The sequence below is a fragment of the Primulina eburnea genome, chromosome 1 (assembly GCF_022965805.1).
Source record: "Primulina eburnea isolate SZY01 chromosome 1, ASM2296580v1, whole genome shotgun sequence".
NCBI classification, from domain to species: Eukaryota; Viridiplantae; Streptophyta; class Magnoliopsida; order Lamiales; family Gesneriaceae; genus Primulina; species Primulina eburnea.
This window is the reverse complement of record NC_133101.1, coordinates 12,181,925-12,203,270: the sequence shown is the minus strand read 5'-3', so window position 1 is coordinate 12,203,270 and position 21,346 is coordinate 12,181,925. Positions and strand designations below refer to the sequence as shown.

Here is a 21,346-nt window from a genome sequence, read left to right as displayed (position 1 = left end):
CTTGTATTTTATTTTATACTGAGTTGTATATTAGTTTGATTTCACTACGTTCCACATTTTAAAAGAAAAAAATTTTAGACCTTGTTTTATATTGATTAATTAGTCCCAAATGATGATTAAGAACTTGATTAGCGTCCGGGTCCCCACAACAGGTGGTATCAGAGCGATAGATCCTTGAGATTGAGATAGGAGGAGCTAGTGAGCGGGTAGAATGTGTTTTCTTTCCTTGCTTTTGATTGCTAGCATGATTTACTGCTTTATAGTACATGTTTATCTGTTTGTCTGATTTGATTTGAAAACATGTATTATTGAGAATGAATCAGAGCCGAGTCTGAATCAGCAGTAAGATGATCAGAGGAGGATTGAAATAGAACCTTGGTCTGGGGTTACTAATCCTTTTGATTTCAGATATGCCTCCGAGAAGAATACCAGAACAGGGGAGTACATCGAATCCTCCCATGGATGTGACTCATACACCGATGGAGAAACTGTTGAAAGGTTTCAGTCATTTCATCCACCGACTTTGAAAGGTACGGAGAATTCCCTGGAATGTGAAAGTTGGTTGGACGATATTGAAACGATGTTCGAATCTTTAGAATATACTGAGGAAAAGAGGGTGAAACTGATCGGACACCAGTTGCATGATGTTGCTAAACACTGGTGGATCACGACGAAACGGGCATTGGAACAACGAGGTACGGCCATTACCTGGAATGTGTTTAAGTCTGAATTTTATCTACGGTTCTTTCCAGTATCTTATAGGAAGGACAAGGGAGCCGAGTTTGCAAACTTGAGACAAGGCCAGTTAAACATTGAGGACTATGTGGCTAAGTTCTCTACACTGCTCCGATTTACTCCCCATGTAGCTGAACATGATGAGGCTGTTGCGGACCAGTTCATAAATGGCCTAAATCCTGAAATATTTACCTTGGTAAATACCGGGAGGCCAAACAATTTCACCGATGCCTTGAAGAGAGCCAAGGGAGCCGAAGCAGGTCTGATGAGACAGAGAGAGGCTTCGTTTGTACTTACAATACCGGGACAACAACAACCACCTCCTCGATTTGAAGGTGGCAGTAGCAGTAACAGGAAGAAGGATTTCTTGAAGACTAGAGGGAAGCAATTCAAGAAATCGGGAACTAGCTCGTCCAGTTCAAGCGGCTCGAGACAGATCAGTCAGGGCCAGAGTTATACAGGACCGTACTGTGGTACTTGTGGAGTGAGGCATTCCACGGATCAGTACCGAGGAGTGATTGGCAGCTGCCGTATCTGTAGACAGCAGGGACACTTTGCCCGAGTGTGTCCACAGAGGAGTGCCCAGGGACCACAGGCAGCTGAGTCATCGGGATCAGTGGCTTAGGCAGGTAGACGACCATCTGCCGTTCATTCTTTTCAGCCAGCACCGCCTTCCCAGTCACAGCAGAGGCCAGGAGGGGGCCAGACAGCGAGCCAGCCTCCGAGATAGCAGGCCCGAGTTTTTGCATTGACTGAGGAGCAGGCACAGGATGCACCTGATGATGTAGTTGCAGGTAACTGTTTTATTTCTGGTTATCCTGCATATGTATTGATTGATACTGGTGCATCTCATACCTTTATTTCGGAGAGATTTGCATTAATGCACACATTGCTTGTTGAGTCATTAGCCACTGTAGTATCTGTCACGTCTCCGTTAGGAACAGGTTTGATATCTGTAAAATCTGTTAAATCGTGTATACTGCAGTACGATGGGCATACGATTGAGTTAGACTATATTATGCTTGGTTTATCTGATTTTGATTGTATTGTCGGTATCGATATGTTAACCAAGTACCGAGCTACAGTCGATTGTTTCCACAAGATAGTTCGATTCAGACCTGAAATGACTGAGGAGTTGAAATTTTATGGTAAGGGTTCTCGTGCCAGAATCCTTTGATATCTGCAATGAATATGACTCGATTATTGCAGAAAGGAGCGGATGGATTCCTGGTATATTCAGTTGATTTACTGAAGTCAAGCCCATCATTGGCAGAATTGCCAGTGGTGTGTGAATTTGCTGATGTCTTTCCAGATAAGATTCCTGGATTGTCTCCGATTCGAGAGATAGACTTCAGCATTGAGTTGATGCCGGGAACAGTGCCGATCTCGAGGGCTCCTTACAGGATGACACCGATCGAATTGAAAGAGTTGAAAGAACAGTTGGAAGATTTACTAGCCAAGGGGTATATTAGACCAAGTGTATCTCCTTGGGGTGCTCCAGTAATGTTCGTGAGGAAGAAAGACGGGTCGATGAGACTTTGTATCGACTATCGGCAGCTAAACAAGACAACGGTAAAGAATAAATATCCCTTGCCTCGTATTGATGATTTATTTGATCAGTTGCAGGGTTCATCTGTATATTCCAAGATCGATCTGAGATCTGGATACCAACAACTGAGAGTCAGGGACTCTGATATCTCTAAGACATCATTCAGAACCAGGTATGGACACTATGAATTTATTGTCATGCCCTTTGGTTTGACGAATGCACCGGCGGTATTTATGGGATTGATGATCCGCGTCTTTCAGAAATATTTGGATGATTTTGTTATCATATTCATTGATGATATATTGATTTATTCAAAGAATATGATTGAGCATGCTAATCATCTGAGGACTGTGTTGAGAATTTTGAGGACGGAGAAATTGTATGCTAAATTGTCGAAATGCGAGTTTTGGTTGAAACAGGTGATATTTCTGGGTAATACTATATCCGGAGACGGTATATTAGTCGATCCCAGTAAGGTTGATGCAGTGATTTCTTGGCCGAGACCGACATCTGTACCAGAGATTCGTAGCTTTATGGGTTTGGCAGGATATTATCGCCGATTTATTAAAGATTTCTCGAGCATTGCCAAACCGATTACGCAGTTGACTCAGAAAAATGCTCCATTTGTCTGGTCTGAAGAATGTGAGACCAGTTTCCTTGAACTGAAGAAGAGATTGACCAGTGCGCCTGTGTTAACGATTCCTTCAGGTACTGATGACTTTGTTGTTTATTGTGATTCATCTCACCGAGGATTGGGTTGTGTTTTGATGCAGCGGGGGCATGTGATTGCTTATGCCTCGAGACAGCTGAAGCCCCATGAATCTCGATATCCAATTCATGATCTTGAATTGGCAGCCATAGTCTTTGCATTGAAGATATGGCGACACTATTTATACGGTGAGAAATTTGAAATATATTCTGATCACAAAAGCTTAAAGTATTTGTTTTCACAGTCAGAATTGAATATGAGACATCGGAGATGGCTGGATTTATTGAAAGATTTTGATTGTGAGATCAAATACTATCCGGGGAAATCCAATGCAGCAGCAGATGCACTGAGTCGAAAGATATGTTCATTATCCTTATCGACTATAGGTGTTTCGAATTTGGTCGAAGACTGCTGTTTGTCTGGATTAGTATTTGTGACAGATCAGCGACCAATGAGATTATATACTATTCAAGCTGAACCAGAGCTGCTTTTGAGAATTAAAGCGGCTCAAAAAGGTGATCAGAATATACAAAAGTCAATTGCTATGGTTAGAGCTGGACATAGGTCGGAATATCAGGTTCAAAATGGTGTTTTGTATGTGAATAATCGTCTTGTTGTGCCGAATGTTTCGGATTTGAGACAACGGATACTGACAGAAGCACACAACAGTCGATTTAGCATTCACCCTGGTGGCAGAAAATGTATAATGATTTAAAGACACAATATTGGTGGAAACAAATGAAAGCGGACATTGCTACATTTGTATCGAAGTGTCTGAATTGCCAACAGGTGAAGGCTGAAAGGAAGAAACCAGGAGGATTGTTGCAAAGTTTGTCCATTCCTGAATGGAAATTGGATCACATTTCCATGGATTTTGTGACACAATTACCGAGATCCTCCCGAGGTTATGATGCGATTTGGGTCGTGATTGATAGATTGACCAAATCGGCATGTTTCATTCCATACAAAATGACGTACAGATATGATCAGATGGCCGATATCTATGTTAAGGAAGTGGTTAGACTGCACGGAGTGCCGAAGTCGATTGTTTCAGACCGTGATCCTCGGTTTACTTCGTACTTCTGGCAGAGTTTGCAACAAGCTCTTGGTACGAAGTTACATCTTAGTACCGCATATCATCCACAGACTGACGGGCAGTCAGAACGTACAATCCAGACATTGGAAGATACGCTGAGAGCTGTAGTGCTGGATCTTAGCACTAACTGGCAAGATGCATTGCCTCTTTGTGAATTTTCGTACAACAATAGCTATCAAACGAGTATTGAAATGGCACCATTTGAAGCGTTGTACGGAAAGAAGTGTCGATCGCCTCTTTATTGGGATGATATCTCTGAAGTTCCTGAGACTGGACCTGATATGATCAGAGATATGACTGAGAAAGTGAAATTGATTCAGAAGAAAATGAAGGCAGCTCAGGACCGACAAGCCAAATATGCCAACCTCAGACGACGACCGTTGGTATTTAAGGTAGGAGACCGAGTATTCCTGAAGATTTCTCCTTTCAGAGGTGTTGTCAGGTTCGGCAAGAAAGGGAAATTGTCTCCAAGATATGTGGGTCCTTATGAGATTCTCGAGAAGATAGGAGATCGTACCTATCGACTTGCCTTGCCGCCTTCATTATCTGGAATACATGATGTTTTTCATGTATCGATGCTGCGGAAATATCTCCCTGATGATTCACATGTTATGCAACCAGACGAGACTGAGCTGGACGAGACATTGAGTTATGTCGAGAAACCGATTCGGATGATCGATCGTAAAGAAAAACAGCTCAGAACAAAGACGATTCCTCTTGTGAAAGTTCAATGGACTCGTCATGGCATTGAAGAAGCTACTTGGGAGACTGAATCTGACATGAGACAAGAATTCTCAGCATTGTTTCACTGATGTAAATTGTTATACAGTCTTGTATATACTCCTTATTAATACGATTGATAGCTTGGGATTTCGAGGACGAAATCGTATCTTAGGGGGGGAGAAATGTAATGCCCTAGATTTTATATCATGTCACGTGAAGATTATTGAATTTAAATTGATATAATTATAGACGGGCTATTACGAGACTAAATTTGGACGAAGCATATAAATTACACAAGTCTCGGACAGAAGATGTGGCGCCCGAGCGGTAGTGTATGACCGCCCGAGCGCCAGTGTTTAACTTGATAAGTTTTTGGGCAGAGAGTACGGCGCCCGAGCGGTAATATTTAACCGCCCGAGCGCCAGTGCTCAACAAAGATTATTCTCGAACAGAACATGCCGCGCTCGAGCGGTAGTTTAGCACCGCCCGAGCGCCGCCTGAAATGAGAGAAATTCTGAGAAGACACGTAGCGACTTGCATGCAATATATATATGTGTGCATTCAGTTTTCGAAGGAAAATCAGGAAAGGAAAAGGGAAATCGAGGCTAACTTCGTACTCTTGACTTTAGATTAGATTTTGCGAGAATCCGTCCGTCTGATTTTAAATCCGACTTCAGTACCGAGTTCCTAGCAACGTAGGCTACAACTGGATGTAAGTTTTACTACGTTTTGACATGTTTTGAAATTATGATGTTGTTGAAATTGAATACACGTCATATATGTTGTTCTTGACATGTTAGACATCGTAGAATCGAAGTCAGATTAAGAAACGGATCGATTATGGAATTGTTATGAATTTTCTGGGGTGTATTGATTTATACCGGACAGATTTGATTTACGGTTGAATCACGGATTGTATTGGATATGGGTTATGGACTATAACTGTTATCTGGTGATGTGGTATTGACGGGGATATTGAGTCTGTACCGTTATGCCGATGATTTGAATTAAATCCAGATTGATCAGATTGTTATTGATTTGAAAGGTATATTGATATGAAATTATTGGTATTGTCATTGCCAGACAGACTGTGAGTTCAGGACTGCGACTGAGCCAGAAACCGACGAAAGAAATGTATAAGTCAATGTGGTACTGGGAGATCGACTTGAGTCAGTGTAGACTTGAGTTTCCCTAAATCACATACTTTACTTTATTGCATTGATATTTGCATTGATTTGATCGATGTACTTGTTCTCTTGAATTATAGATAACAGGTAGTAGATGAATAATCTTGTGACAGAAGTTCCTGATAGTGGTGAGATCGCCACGGGAACATTGCACGATGTCACAAGATAGTATAAAAATCTTGGGACGGAAGTGCCTGACAGTGGCGGGATCGTCACGGGCACATTGCACGATGTCTCAAGATAGGATATTAGCGATAGAGCTACAATCCATGACGGTTAGGTCAGGACACCGGATGTTCGGTTATATCGAGTAAATAGGATTGGGATTCTTCTATTACGGAATTCGATATAGGAACACCATGTTTGGTTATATCGAGTAATGGAATTGCTATTCCTTCTATTACGGAATTCGATATAGGAACACCACATCTGGAAACCGGGATCCCTAGGCTAGGATTGAGTCTAGTCTGAATTATAGAGTTACGAGCATTGTCGACAGTCTATGATTGTTTATGTTTCAGATTGTGATACATATATCTGTTACCTGATTACATGCTTTATATTTGTTTATATGATTGCATGTTTCGTTGATTTATACTGGGATTATTCTCACCGGAGTTATCCGGATGTTGTCTTGTCTGTATGTGTACATGACAACAGGTGGGACAGGATCAGGGTCCAGGAGATGAGGAGAGATCGTGATAGAGTGGAGACTTCGGACTTTGATGTATATAGGGTGTGACACTTGATATATAGATGTTGTACCTTAGTTTTACTGGTTGGTAGATGATAAATGACATGTACTTTATTTTATATACTGAGTTGTATATTAGTTTGATTTCACTACGTTCCGCATTTTTTAAAAAAAAATTAGACCTTGTTTTATAATTGATTAATTAGTCCCAAATGATGATTAAGAATTTGATTAGCGTCCGGGTACCCACATCCACTCTTCTAGCTAACCTAGGAATTTCCATACTCGATCCTATCAATTCCCTATCCTCGCTTCAAATACACATTTGATTGAGTTGGCGAATGAAATTTTTTTTAATTAATAATATTTTTTTTATTAATTCTTACCAACCTTATTATTTATAAAATCATTATAATTATTATTCATGATGATGATTATTATTATTATTATTATTATTATCATCGAGCTGATTCAGAGATGGGGTAGCATCCCTATACCCAGAGGTGTTCAAACTTCGGATAAAACCGAAAAACCGGAAATCCAAACCGAAAAAACCGAACACCGAACCGAAAGCCGAATTTTACAATTCGGATATAAATGTTAAAACCGAAGTTTATTTGGTTTGATTTTGGATTATATATGTCAAAACCGAAAATACCGAAATTTCATTAAATTAATAATTTTTTTATATTTTTATTTATATTATATATTTTGATATGATATTTAGTGAATGAAAAACTATTTTGAACAATTTTTAGTTTATTGTTGTTTATTTAATTAATTTAGACCTTATATTTAAATATTTTACTAAGAAAACATATAGAAAGTTAACATATTATATTTTATAATATATTTATTTATTAATTTAAATAATTATACCAAAACCGAATTAACCAACCGAAATAACCGAACAGTTTTGGTAGAGAAATTCGAACCGAACCGAAGTAAAATGGTTCGGATATCGGATTATATATTTCTAAAACTGAAAACCGAAAAAACCGAAATAAAAAACCGAAAACCAAACCGAACCGACCGATTTTGTGTGGGAATTTTAAAAAAAAAATCCCCAAACTTGAAGTCATATCCGATAACGCAACATTTGCAAATTGTACATATACTGATGTAAAAATCGCTAGATAAGAATCCCCAAAGAAGAGAACTAGTTAATTAACTAACTAGTATACAAAATTCTACTCCCTAAAATCAGTATAGTACTCCATATATGTCATATTCTCTTCAATCTAGGGGTGAGATCAATAAATAAATCTTCGCTGCACGGGATGGTGAGTCCACCCATTGGATGATTGAACCCGAATTCTTCTTCCGTTCGATTTAACAGATGTTGGAACAAAGCTTTGTTCAAGTAAGGTATAGGCAAATCTCTGCTTATTTTCGGTTTCCCCAACATAAACAGCAAAATGTCCCTTCGGAACATCCGTGGATTCCTTGGAGTTTGATCTTCTTTCACTCGACAAAGAACGTCCAAAAATTTGTTTAATAGCCATTGTTGTTGTACAGATGCAAAATGCTCGGAAGGTACTGAAGGAAATAAAAGAATGTCTTTGTGAAGAAATCGAAAATTGTCAAGATTATTTTTTTTGTTTTGGACTGGGAAATGTGTTGTGTATATAAATAAATTAAAATGTCAATCTTTCAAGAAGGAAGTTCGCCTTGAGCGATCAAGAGGTCCATTGGATAAGTCGTGGCTGGAAAATTTGAGAAACATAAGCACATGAAGCATAACATGGCTTTGCCTTCCATTATTAATGACCATAAATCTCCCTAGCTACTTTTCCGCAAAATTAAATATTGCAGAAGGATGTTCCAAGTTTATGGCCCACTCTTCTTGGAAGATCTGAGTTACGGCAACGGCACATCACACGACTTTTCTTTCCCAGATCATATCACATTCCTCAGTCAATTAGACCTCTCTCAATATCCATTGAAGAGCAAACAAACTGATAAATTGGGTCCAAGACATCATCATATAAAAATCATCTTTGTTCTTAAAATATGATCCACTTAACATTTAGTAAATAACCCCTCAATTTATAGAATTTATACCAAACAGAGTTGTGGTTCACATGAATTTGGACCAACTGACTGTTTGATCAGAAGATAACAAGATAAAGTTTGGTGGGGTGTGGCTTGTTGTAACGTGAATGATTTGAGTAGGGTCGTACAAAGACTTTGTGGCTGATGGTGGTGGGGAAAAAGGGTTCTGAAATGACAGATGCTTTATAATATACGAAGATTGGAAGACAATTTCATGTGATTCTTCATGTGCTCTCGTTAACTTCAATTTTCGCCAGCCACCGTACATCCACTTGCTGTTTCTCTGGACCACAATCAATATTTTAAAGGATTAAATGACACTCTAAATTCATCTATATATTTGTATATTCCTCCGGTCAAGCTTCAAACCAACAAGCCAAGTACTACTAGTCAAATATTTCTGATTCAAGTTTTCCGTATAACAGTTCAGAGTTCCTTGCTTCAGCAAGCAATATTTTAATACAAGAAATGGCCATTCGACAAATTCTTAAAAGATCTTTATCAAGCGAGAAAAGATCGAATTCGACACGACCAGTTGATGTTCCGAAAGGATATTGTGCTGTTTACGTGGGAGAGTGTGAATATAAGCAAAGATTTGTTATTCCCGTGTCATATCTGAACCATCCTTCATTTCAAGATTTGCTATGCCAAGCTGAAGAAGAATTCGGGTATTACCATCCAATGGGTGGTCTCACCATTCCTTGCAGTGAAGATTTGTTTGTTGATGTCACATCTCGCTTGAGCAGATCATGATGTATTATTGACTAGAATTTATATATATTAATTAGCTGGTTTGAGGGATTCTAGTCTTCTTATCTATTCGAACCACTGTACATATTAGTGGGAAAATATTCAAAATTTATGAATACAAGAAAATTTTGTTAAATATATATTGTGTCAATTTTTTTCATTCAAATGCATTATCTTGTTCTAGTTGTAAGTATAAATGCTTTGTCCAACACTCTGCAAGATCTGAAATACAGATGTGAAAGGAGATTTTATGGTTTATTATTTTTCTATTTGCATAGCACGAGAACAATACTTTTTTCCGTTGTTATGAACTTCTTCTAATTCCTGTGATGCTCAACTTGTGCTACCTTGATAAACCGTGAGAAATATACTTCTGATGCATTTCCTTTACCAAGATAAAAATTTCTTTCAGATCCCATTGATGACCAAAACTACAAAATACATTTTACAATGGAATAGTTAACTCATTAAATCATGTATCTGTCATGTTCTCATCTCACATCATTAATAAATCTAGTTTTTAGATAAATCTAAAGGTCCGTAGGTGACTAGAAAAGTAGAGATATGAAAGGGATCTAAAGAAAATTGAAGTGTTTGAAGAGGACCCTTCGAGTGTTTGTTGAAGAAATTGGTAGGGAACAATGTCTCCAACATGACTTGTACGTAGTGATTCATGCAAGGCAAAACCATGTTACTCCTCATGTGCTTCTGTTTCTCTAATTTTTCCAGCCACAACTCATCCAATCTTGAAAGATACGCCATTTACACATTCGTCCTATCTATATATACACCAACACATTTCCGATACTCAAAAGAGTTGGGAGAAAAAACCTATTCATCCCAGATTTTTGGCCCTATTCCAAGTTTTGCCTAAATGTTCGGCTTTCTCTATTTAGTCCTAAAATTTAACAAATTTTGACCCAGCTGGCCCTTCAATTTAATTGTTAGAACTAACAGTAGACATGACATATGTCAGTGACGCCCTTAAAATCCCCAAAATGACTTTACTTACGGTTTTATATCATTGATTAGCTAGCCTCGAAAACTTTTATGCATGCTTGGAGTTCTCATTTCTAATTCTAACACCCATCATTCAAATTCATAATTTTTTCTGATCGATTAAGAATTTGTGTTGAACTACCACTACAAGTTGCACAACTTACACTTGATGTAGAGGAAACAATTGTTGATGTATCCATATACGAGTTAAAACAACGTATGTTTTTCCATATGTTAGGATCATAAAGTGAAACAATTAAAAATGATTCCAAATATAATGTGGATAATTTATTGCTCAAATAAAGAAGACTCTCATATTATGGAGTCGAAAATTCTATTATATCTGAAACAAAAAAAATGGAGAACTTTAATCAAAATGAGTTGTCACAAACCTTTATTTAATTTACTGCTGAATTTTTCCATAAAAATAAAATTATAAAAAAAACCTACTCGACAAAATCGAAATCCTAGTTCTAAAAAATCTCAATGGCAAGGTAAATAAACATAATCAATGAACAATAACACAATATTCAACCAAATAACAACACATATCTAGAAAAATTGATTTTTTTTAAAAACACAATAAATCTAAAGTTCTACAGAAATGTCAGAAACTGGTAAGAAGAAAATATAGATATCGTGCAATAGAGGGAGCCCGAGTTCCTTCTAGAGATTAGTTGTGTGCACATCGTCGATTTATTCTCAAGGTTGAGCGAAATTTTCGAGTGTGATGGCGGCAAAAAAAATGAAAAATTCGTCACGGCTCGAATTGAATTGAAAATTAAGACATCTTATTTGGGCTTTGGGGATTTTAGTGCAGTGACCGGCAAATGTCATGTCTATCATTAGTTTTAATCATTAAATTGACGAAAGACTAACTCTGTCAAAATTTGTAAACGTTTGGGACTAAACAGGTTCAGCCAGAACATTTGGGACTAAACAGTGAAAATGGGCAAACATCTGGTACTGGAACTGAGTCTTTCTCCATCACGTGTCATGTCTACCGTTAGTTTTAATCATTAAATTGATGAAGGACCAACTCGATCAAAATTTGTAAACATATATGACTAAACCAGGAATGGCGAAATATTTTGGACGAAACTTGTAAAGAAGCCAAAGATCTAAGCCTGTACTGGGGTCTTTCCCCAAAAATTTATAAGCTTTTTCGTCTTTCGCTAAACTTACAAAAATGGACATTCGGACGATTCTTAGACGATCTTTATCAACTAAAAGATCGGATTCGACATGATCAACATATTTTCCAAAGGGGCATTTTCCTATTTATGTTGGGGAGAGCGAAAACAAGCAACGTAATGTCATTCATATATCACTCACCATTCCCTAATTCATTTCAAGATCTTCTAAGCCTAAGCCAAGAAGAAGAATAATTCGTGTTCCACATTCATCCAACGGGTGGACTCACCATTCCCTGCAACGAAGACATATTCATTGATCTTACCTCCTGGTTGGCTGGAACATGATAAACTTTGTTTTAGTATATATGTTATAGGAGTATAAATCTGAGAAGTAATTAGCTATTTTTGTGAGGGTTTCCTCTCCTTTTCTCTACTCACGATCAATATATATATAATATGTTAGTGAGAGGAGGCAAAAGTTACCAGATGAGATTATGAATATACACCAAAAGCATTTTCAAAGAATTATCTTGTTTAATAGTTTATTAAAATTTCAGCTTAACTTTAAATTCAATGGGACAGAAGAATCTGCAAGATCTAAAATAGATTTTAGCCGAGATATCGTCATCATCAATATTATGTCTGGAAGCAATTTTTCATGACATGAGTTGACTGCAAGCATGCTTAAAGGATAACATAAGAGAAAACCAAATTGGTTGAAAAAAATTTCTATCATCATTATCTCGTTAAAGAAAGTATCTAATATATATATATTTCTATATAAAAGCATGAATAAAAAAATGAATTGTGTTTTTATTTATGTGTCCTTCATATTTTTAAATTCTCGATATTACCCATTGATGATTAGTCTTCTATTTTTTTGTATTCCGGATAATTTCAAATCAACTCATCGTATTCTAGAGGTAAGGATATGTTCATCATTTTTCATATTATTTATTGTTTGGATTTAATGTTATATTGTATTTTTAATTTGAATTAATGTTATCTTGTATTTATTGTGATATATATATATATATTTTTCCTAGAGTGCATATGATGGAATAACCGAATACTAGCAAATCAAACAACTGGATGAGAGTCAAATGATCATTATACTCAAATAAATTCTAGGACTTTAAACGACGTATGAATATTAGTGTATCTTATAATATGCATATGAATAACAACAGAGTAAAAATATATTTTTTTATATAATTATAAATTCTAGGAGTTGAAACGATGTATGAATGTTAGTGTATCTTATAATATGCATATGAATAACAACATAGTAAAAATATATTTTTATATAAATAAATACAAAATATACATGGTTTACTAATTATTGAGGTTAAATAATAATTATACAAACTTAATAATTATATCAACCTAATATTACTCAATTTTTATTAGCTAAAAATAAACATTTTCGAATCCATGAACAATGACATGCAATTTTTCAAATAAAAGCAATTTGATTGTGTCTAATATTCTACTCTTATTATTATTTTTTTCTTCCCTCAATTAATCGTGCATGAATTCATATATCATTTATAAATCCTTTTAAATATTTGGTTCTAATTACTAACACTAAATATAATTAATTATTTTATATTATCAAAATTTATATATATATATATATATATAATTAATTAATTAATTAATTTATTTTAGTGATCATTATTATTATCCTCATATTTTATTTTTATTTTAAAAAAGGCTTATTATTTGCTACAAAATATATACACAGTTTCATTACAAACCAAAGAAATATTTTGTAAATAAATCAAATTTGAAAAGAGAGAAACAAAAAAAGTTATCAATTAAAAAATTGAAATAATTAGAATTGAAATGATAAAAAAATTCATATAGAATAATTATTTGTTCATTGGTTTTGAGCTCTCGAAATTTTTTTAATTAATTATGTTTGATTCAAAGTTCAATGGATTATGTGTTTTTTCTTATTTAAAAAATTCAACAAGTAGAAGCTACATGGTTTGCTTTCAATAGTTACCGTCGTTATTATCATTCACGTCATTTGGAAGACAATGTGATGATTGAGGTGATGAAAATGTACGATTTTAGAATTGGATGATAACACAATCATTGTCGATTTTTGTTGATGAATGCATGTATTTACTAAAACATGTTCCTATTCAAATTCAAATATACAAATTTTCATTTCATGTGTGTTTTTTGAGGACCATATTAAGTTAAAAAATTAATTTAAATAAAATTCATTAACTCGGTTTAATTATTTGCTAAAAACACATTGTGAGCAAAAATATTTAAGCGACAATGTCCATAAAAAAAATTTTTCAAAGGTATTATTACGCTAAATATATACCTAATAATAAAACAATCGGTAAATTGGGAAAAATGATCCAGTCAACCATTTATTTTTTCAAAATTAAAAATATGACCTCCCCAAGTGTATTTGAAATATACTATAGAAGGTCATATAAAAAAAAATAGTTGACCAGAGTTAGATAAAAAATTTACTCCTAATAAATTCCACATTTTCACGAAAATAAATGATGTATTTCAAAAATATTAACATATATTGAATACGTGAAAATATAGTTAGAAAACATTATACGTCAATAATGAACTCAAAATACTGTTATATTGTTTACTTTTGAAAACATGGAGATAGTACACTCATAGAAAAAACAATTATATGCTTAAATACATAAAATTCAGAAAAGCAGTTACAGTTTAAATTCATTTTCTTGCTTTTAAAGTTGAATAAATATATATAAATGTATGACTAACTTAGTCGCAAACAAAACATATTAAGCTATAAGAAAAAATGGCTATACTGACATTTTCTTAGCGATATTTTTAAAATAATATCGTTATTACATATATATCATGACATTGGTTACACATAAAATTTTTAATAAAAAAATTATTAAATTAGATATGTTATAATGACGTTTTTAATGAATGTCACTAAAAGTTTTTATTTTTCTCACTCATTTTCAATTTTTTAATCTCTCACTCTCACTCTCATTAAAAAAACAAAAAAAATTAATTAAAAGGAAAAAAAAGGAAAGAACGATGGATAAAAAACCAAATCTCTCTCGCGCTCTTTCTCCCAAATCTCTTGCGCCCTTCTCTTTTCCCTCGTTCAGCCGCTTCTAGTGTCACGGTTTGAGATTTGTCCAGCCGCTTCTCATTTTAAGATTTGTCCAGCCGCTTATCTCCGGTAAGTTCCGAATCCCTTGTTTTGTAAGAGATTTTGGTCACGGTTTTTTGTTAAGAGTGTTCGATTCATAGAGAAGGGGAGTTCGATTTCGATTTTATAAGAGTGTTTGATTTCAGAAGAGGAGTTAGATTTTATAAGAGTGTTCGATTCATTTGATTCGCTTGATTGATTTATTGAGAATAGAGGAGTGTTCGATTTTATAAGAGTGTTCGATTCTTCTTATGATTTCATAAGGTTTCTGTTTGTATGATTTTTGGTGGTGGTACTATAATTATTTTGCAAATTTGTATGTGTTTTACTTTTGTCGGTTAGCCCAATATAAGACATCATCGTTCACATTTTATTTTATTATTTAAATCTGGGTTTTGATCTTTCCTTCTGATATGATTTTAATCTGCACATGGATCATTTTGCTGGCATTTTTGAATTTATTTGAATCTATATTCTTCATTGAGTACTTGTGTAATATATTTGGACAAGGTGCTACTAACTAGAAGCATTTCTGTTATCTTGCAAAGTTTTAAATTCAAATCCATATTTGATATGGGGAAGTGCACTTGATGTGAATATTCTCCAGTACTTCAGAAACAAATAAACCTCGTATTTTTGTATGAGAGGCATCATGGAATTCAACATTCATCTCATGCTTTGGTATCCTATCAGTATCATCCAAGCCAATGCTGATCAATCCACAACTGGAATATCATTTCCCTTCTGCTTTAGCTTCTCTTTAGCCTACTAAGTGTCAACTCACCTAGCTTAAGATTAGCCCAACGGATTGATCTAGCTAAAATAAAGGCCCGATTTCATGAGGGTTATTTGAATACATTCCGATCTGCTACATTTTGGTAGGTTATGACTTATGTAAAAAGCAAGTGGCTTCACACTAAAGGGTTATTTGAATATATGGGCTTCATAATCTAATTTCCAAGATTTCATATTTCATAGATTTTGAGATTTTTTAGGGTTTATTTTATAAGTATGGAGATGTCTAGGAATTGGCACACACGTGCACAGTTGTGAGAATAAGCTCTTTTTCGAGGCAAAGCACAAAGACTTAAGACTGTAAAGGCAAAATATAGCAGGGACGAAGTTCCTGGAGGATGACTATTTAACGTTTCTTGAAATTTAGTTAACCTCTATTCTCATTCATGTTAAATGACGAATGAATCAACATTATTCTTGCATATATAATTTTTTATGTTTAGTTAATATGATATAAAGTGAAACTAGTATAGTGGATTTGCTGGATACTAGAATAATAATAACATTATATATTTTAATTTCATTTTTCACTATGGATCTTTTATTTATCATATCAAAGGATATATCTAACTTTTTTTTTATCTTCAAGTTGTGGCTCTTGCTCTTGATAGGAATGGCTAGTGAGAGTAAAACTGTTGGAAAACCTCATTTTCAACATCAAGATAAGGCAAATACACAATCTCGAATTATGATTGCCAATCACGCAGCTCGAAGTTCAAAAAAAGGTAGCATGTAACTTTATACATAAAGGATATGTTTGCTGATTTTGTATTACTCTTATTGGACCTTTTGATTTTGTCCGAATTTTATGTACTTTGTTCAAGTTGGTCTTGCAAGAGAATTCGGTAGCATGAAAGCTAGCGGAAAAGGTTAGCATTTTCTTGTTTATAATTAAAAACTCAACTTACTTATATTTTGGTGGTATCAAAACTTGTGCAGAAGTTCAAAACATACAAGGTATGTTGAATAACCAAATGGATGGAGTTTCAAAGCACCAACACAATGATTTACAAGGTATTAAATATAAAAAGATATGAAACTTATAGTATTTTATTTGAAACGATTAAATTTGGATATGTATAATGCTTACTTCATGTTTTATTTATTCTATATAAAAGCATTTGTAATTTTTAACCTTTTTCTTTTGATAGGAATGACTTGTAAGAGTAAAATTTTTGGAAAATCTCATTTTCAACTTCGAGATGAGGAAGATACACAATCAGATATTATATTTGCCAATCATGTAACTCGAAATTTGCCAACCAGCATTGGCTTTTTGGTTTAAGAATATACGTTAGATGTGTAAATGGTTTTTATTTTGTTTATATTGATATTATTTATTATTTGATGTGGCATAATGAGTTGGAGCTTGCTTTTTTGTAAGCTATGTTTTGTGTGAGCTTGTAATTATCTCGAGTTAGCCATTTATTGATTTAGATAGTATATTTTGGTTGAGAATATATATTACATGTATATTTGTTGTCATGAATTAACTAATTTGAATGATGTTTATTTATGCTTTTTTGTTTTTTGGCTAGCTGGACATACTCATTAGCATAATGGTTGTTGATGATTGTACTTTATAATTATTTTTATCAAAACCTTCTCTTTTGCACTTTCACGTAGATTGGATGTTCTGTCTCAATAAAAAGTCTATTTGATTCAACGAAAATTGTGGCAAAAAGAGTGGTTCGTAGCATGGATCCAAATACCGAAGTAGGAAGACAGATGTTGGGACCAAATTGGTGTGAAATACAAGTTCTAGTTGTCCTAGAACGGGAAGAGAGTTTGATTAGGCCATATGATCTTTTACAAAAGGTTGGGGATACACTTGGAGGAATGATAGCATGGCCTTGTCATTTGGTATGATATTCAACTTTTCAATTAACTAGTATTTATTGTTATATTCGTCATGTTAGTATCTTTTTAAACCAATATCAATTACATTTGCAGTTGCCAGTTAATGAGGAAGATTTCTACTAGGTGCATTCGGATAAAAAATAATTTTCCAGTTTATCATTTGGTATGATATTCACTAGTTTGAATTAAATTTTAATCTCTTTATTTTGTGCTTCTTTAATTTTATTTCATTCATACAAATATATGAATTTTTATTGTAGGTGAAAAGAATATTGGATTTTGCTTAAGATGAGATGGTTGAATAATGAAGATGCGTCACAAGTTTACTTATGTTTTGCTTTACAAGACTTAATTGTATGTTAGTTCTTAAACTAAATACATTTGGTACATTTGTTAGGATGTAGATGTTTTTCGAGATAACAAATTTGTCAGTCTTATACATTAATGATTACAAAATTAATGAAAATTATTTATTAGCAATTTAATTTCTATTTTAAAATTTTGTATTTGTATTTATGTTAATTTGTTATATCCTTGAATATTATATCATGAAAATATTGAAAATCGATGACATTTCATAAAATATGTCATTTTTTATGTCACAATAGAACATTAAATCATGTACATTAAAAATGTCATTTTAAAACTCATATAGAGACATTTCAAAAAGTCATTATAAACAACTATTAATGACAATTTTCAATATCCATTACATAATAAGACATTTTAAATTAACCTTATAACATATCATTAGTGACATTTTTTATTGTCACTATAAATAAAATACACGACACTTTTAGTTGTCATTATAAATTATGTTAACTGACATATAAATTTGTCATTATTGCTATAATAACAAGGCATGTATAAATGTCTTTAAAACATGAGTTTTCCTGACATTTAAAATTGTCATTATATGAATAATTAGTAACACGTATGATGTTATCATTAACATCTTATAATGACATTAAAAAATGTCATGAAGTTTAAGACGACATTGGAATAGACGACATTTGTTGGAGGTGTCACTAAAATTTAAATGTCACTAAATATTGAATATGATGACATTTATGAATGTCACCATAAGCATTTATTCTTGTAGTCTAGGAAAATGAAATTCTATTATTTAATTTGTTAGTTTATTTAGATTTTTATTCAGAAAAAAAAATTATATAATATTGTCAAACAGCAAATGTTTGGTTCTATAATTGATATCAGAACAAAATTCATAGGTTCGATTCTCATTTATTGCAATGAGTGTAATTATTTGGAGAGAGATTGTTGGGCACAATAATTGTCCACGTTGGGCAGAGAAAAAATGTGACGCTTAAACTGCAGTACGATTTAAAAGATTTGAGTTGCACATTTAAAACCAACTATAGATTTTGATATATATTTAAAATAGGCAAAAACTTGTGTGAGACGGTTTCACGGGTTATATTCGTGAGACGGATCTCTTATTTGGGCTATCCATGAAAAACTATTACTTTTTATGCTAAGAATATTACTTTTTATTGTGAATATGGATAGGGTTGACCCGTCTCACAGATTAAGATCTGTGAGACGGTCTCATATGAGAGTCAGTACTCTTTAAAATATTACTACAAACAGTAGGGAGGAATAAATCTTTAAGTTAAAATGTAAAAAGAAATAAAATCATTTTTTGTTGGATGATACTAAAACTAAAAAAAGGATAAAAAAAATGCAAGTAGAAGATATTATTATTTTAATATATATGAAATGTTTTATATTAAAATATGACAAGTAAAATTTACAACAACTAATCATAAATGTTAAATATTAAATCATTTGGTAAACACAATGTAATGACCATGTCAAAGGAAGAGAGTATTAATTCAATTTTTTTAAAAATAATTAAAAAACTTCATATAAATACTTTATTTCTTTTTAAATATTTTTTTAATCACAATAAATCCTTAAAATTGTTTAGAGATGACAAAAGGATGACTAAACATCTTGATTTATTTGTGTTAATCATAAAATGTGTTTGAGATATATTTCTTATTTCGTTGATTTCCTTCTATGTGAAATGCTAATAAAATTAAATACTTTAGTTTTAATAGATTATTGTAGAATGAATGACAATTATTATTTTTCAAATAAAATAAATAGATAGTTTAACTCATATAAATGTTATAAGATAAAATAAATATTTAAATGTAATAAGAATATCTATATTTAAATAAAATATTGGATTAGTTGATCTTCAAGAGAAAAATAAGCAAAATTCAATTGCTGAGTGTTATGTGACATATAAAAAATTTAAGGAAAATTTAAATTGTGACTGTGAAATAAATTGCCTACATGGCTCTCATCATGTTTTTTTTTTAATATAGAAATACCGATAGTTTTTTTCACCAATTACTTTTTATGTCATATTTGGCAAGGTTTATGATTCAAAATTTTAATTTTTGTCTTTATTATGAAATTTCATTTATTAATAAACAAAAAATCAATATTATTATAGATGTAATGAAAATCTAGAACTCCAAATAATGTAAAACTAAAAAATGAACTTATTTATATCTCATATAATCGAATTATAGTGAAAATATATGCTAATTAAGACACTAAACTTATAATATATATCCCACAAACAGTAATCTGTTGTGGATAAAATGACTTATATATAAGTAAAACAACATAAATATTTTCTATACGTTGATTTATTTATTTTTAGTTTTTTTAATGTTGACCGTCAAACGAAAATTATAAATGAGAAATATTATATCATCATTAGTTACACAAAATAAAAATAAAAGGAGTGTAATAAACTAAATTAATTGTTTAATTTATATCAAAATTTATATGTATTGTTATAATTACAATTTTAATTTTTAAATAACAAATAATAATAATTTTAAATCTTAATAATATAGGTTTTTTTGGTAAAAATATATATTAATAGTTTGTTAGACTTACTTTAATTGTGATGATGAGAGTCAAAACCAGTAGGTGGTGATAGTAAAAACAGACGAAAATATAAATAGCAGAAGCACTCGTATCGCTAAAACAGAAGCAATACTTATAAAGTATTTCTTAGCTAAACTTAACGGTTAGCAGAAGCAGAAGCAAAACGTAGTCTAAGCAGAAGCAGAACTTAATGTCTTTCGTTTGAGCGTTACAAGTCTTAATATTACCGTTACCTTATATAGTACTAGTATTAATTGTATCATTTAATGTTGTACGAAGACATTTAAAACGCCTTACTAGTTTTGGTATAAAACAAAGTCTGATTATTCTGAAACTTTCTGCAGGACCCTTTTTCGGTGATAAAGCTGATTCACTCAGAGTCAAAGAAACCGTTTTGTTTATAAACGTTGGATTCAAGGTTTCTATATATTAAAGTATCAATCTAATATAGAAAAAAACGATTATTATTAACAAAGAACACATTCTATGTCTATCATTCCAACGTTGTTTTGAGCAAACAAGAACCACTCTTTATCTTCAAGCTCAATATACAGAAAAATAGCACACTCTTTGTAGCAGATATATGATCTTCTGAAATCTTCTTGTGCGGCTGTTTCTTTATTTCTTCACAAGCTATTCACTTTATTACATCTTATTGAGAAAATTTTGTAATCTGAAATTAGTCATTTCAGAACCTTGTTGTATTCATTATATTGTGTTGTGAAACTAAGAGTTTCAGTAGGCGAAGGGTAAGTCTTACTGAAGTGGGTGTACAAGAGTTGTACTATAAAAAATAAAGTCTTTTAGTGATACCTTCTATAAACTGGAGAAGGAGATACGTAGAAGATTTCATCTTCGAACTTCTAGAAACAACTACTGTCTACTGCAATCAAATCGTTTCTGCACAAGTTATTGTGATCTGCTGGAAATATATTCGAACAAGATA

At 33.0% G+C, this 21,346-nt stretch overlaps 2 protein-coding genes across 12 annotated transcripts; both read left to right on the top strand.

The window, feature by feature from the left end:
* The first annotated feature begins 9,216 nt into the window (after positions 1-9,216).
* Positions 9,217-9,501, top strand: LOC140804303 (auxin-induced protein 15A-like). Its single transcript, XM_073160218.1, has one exon. It carries the CDS (start codon positions 9,217-9,219, stop codon positions 9,499-9,501), a length of 285 nt encoding a protein of 94 aa, XP_073016319.1.
* Positions 9,502-14,698: 5,197 nt separating this feature from the next.
* Positions 14,699-18,020, top strand: LOC140827844 (uncharacterized). 11 transcript variants are annotated; one of them, XM_073190723.1, is made up of 7 exons: positions 14,699-14,841; positions 16,196-16,331; positions 16,431-16,475; positions 16,546-16,620; positions 16,758-17,469; positions 17,560-17,629; positions 17,727-17,956. In XM_073190723.1, the coding sequence occupies exons 2-5, from the start codon at positions 16,220-16,222 to the stop codon at positions 16,889-16,891; spliced, it is 366 nt and encodes a 121-aa protein (XP_073046824.1). In that variant the 5' UTR covers positions 14,699-14,841; positions 16,196-16,219; the 3' UTR covers positions 16,892-17,469; positions 17,560-17,629; positions 17,727-17,956. The 11 variants fall into 11 exon arrangements, 10 of the variants coding, with proteins under 10 accessions (XP_073046824.1, XP_073046867.1, XP_073046877.1 ...); XM_073190766.1 differs by having other exon boundaries at positions 17,233-17,469; positions 17,727-17,934; XM_073190776.1 differs by having other exon boundaries at positions 16,196-16,338; positions 17,233-17,469; positions 17,727-17,934.
* The last annotated feature ends 3,326 nt before the right edge of the window (positions 18,021-21,346 follow it).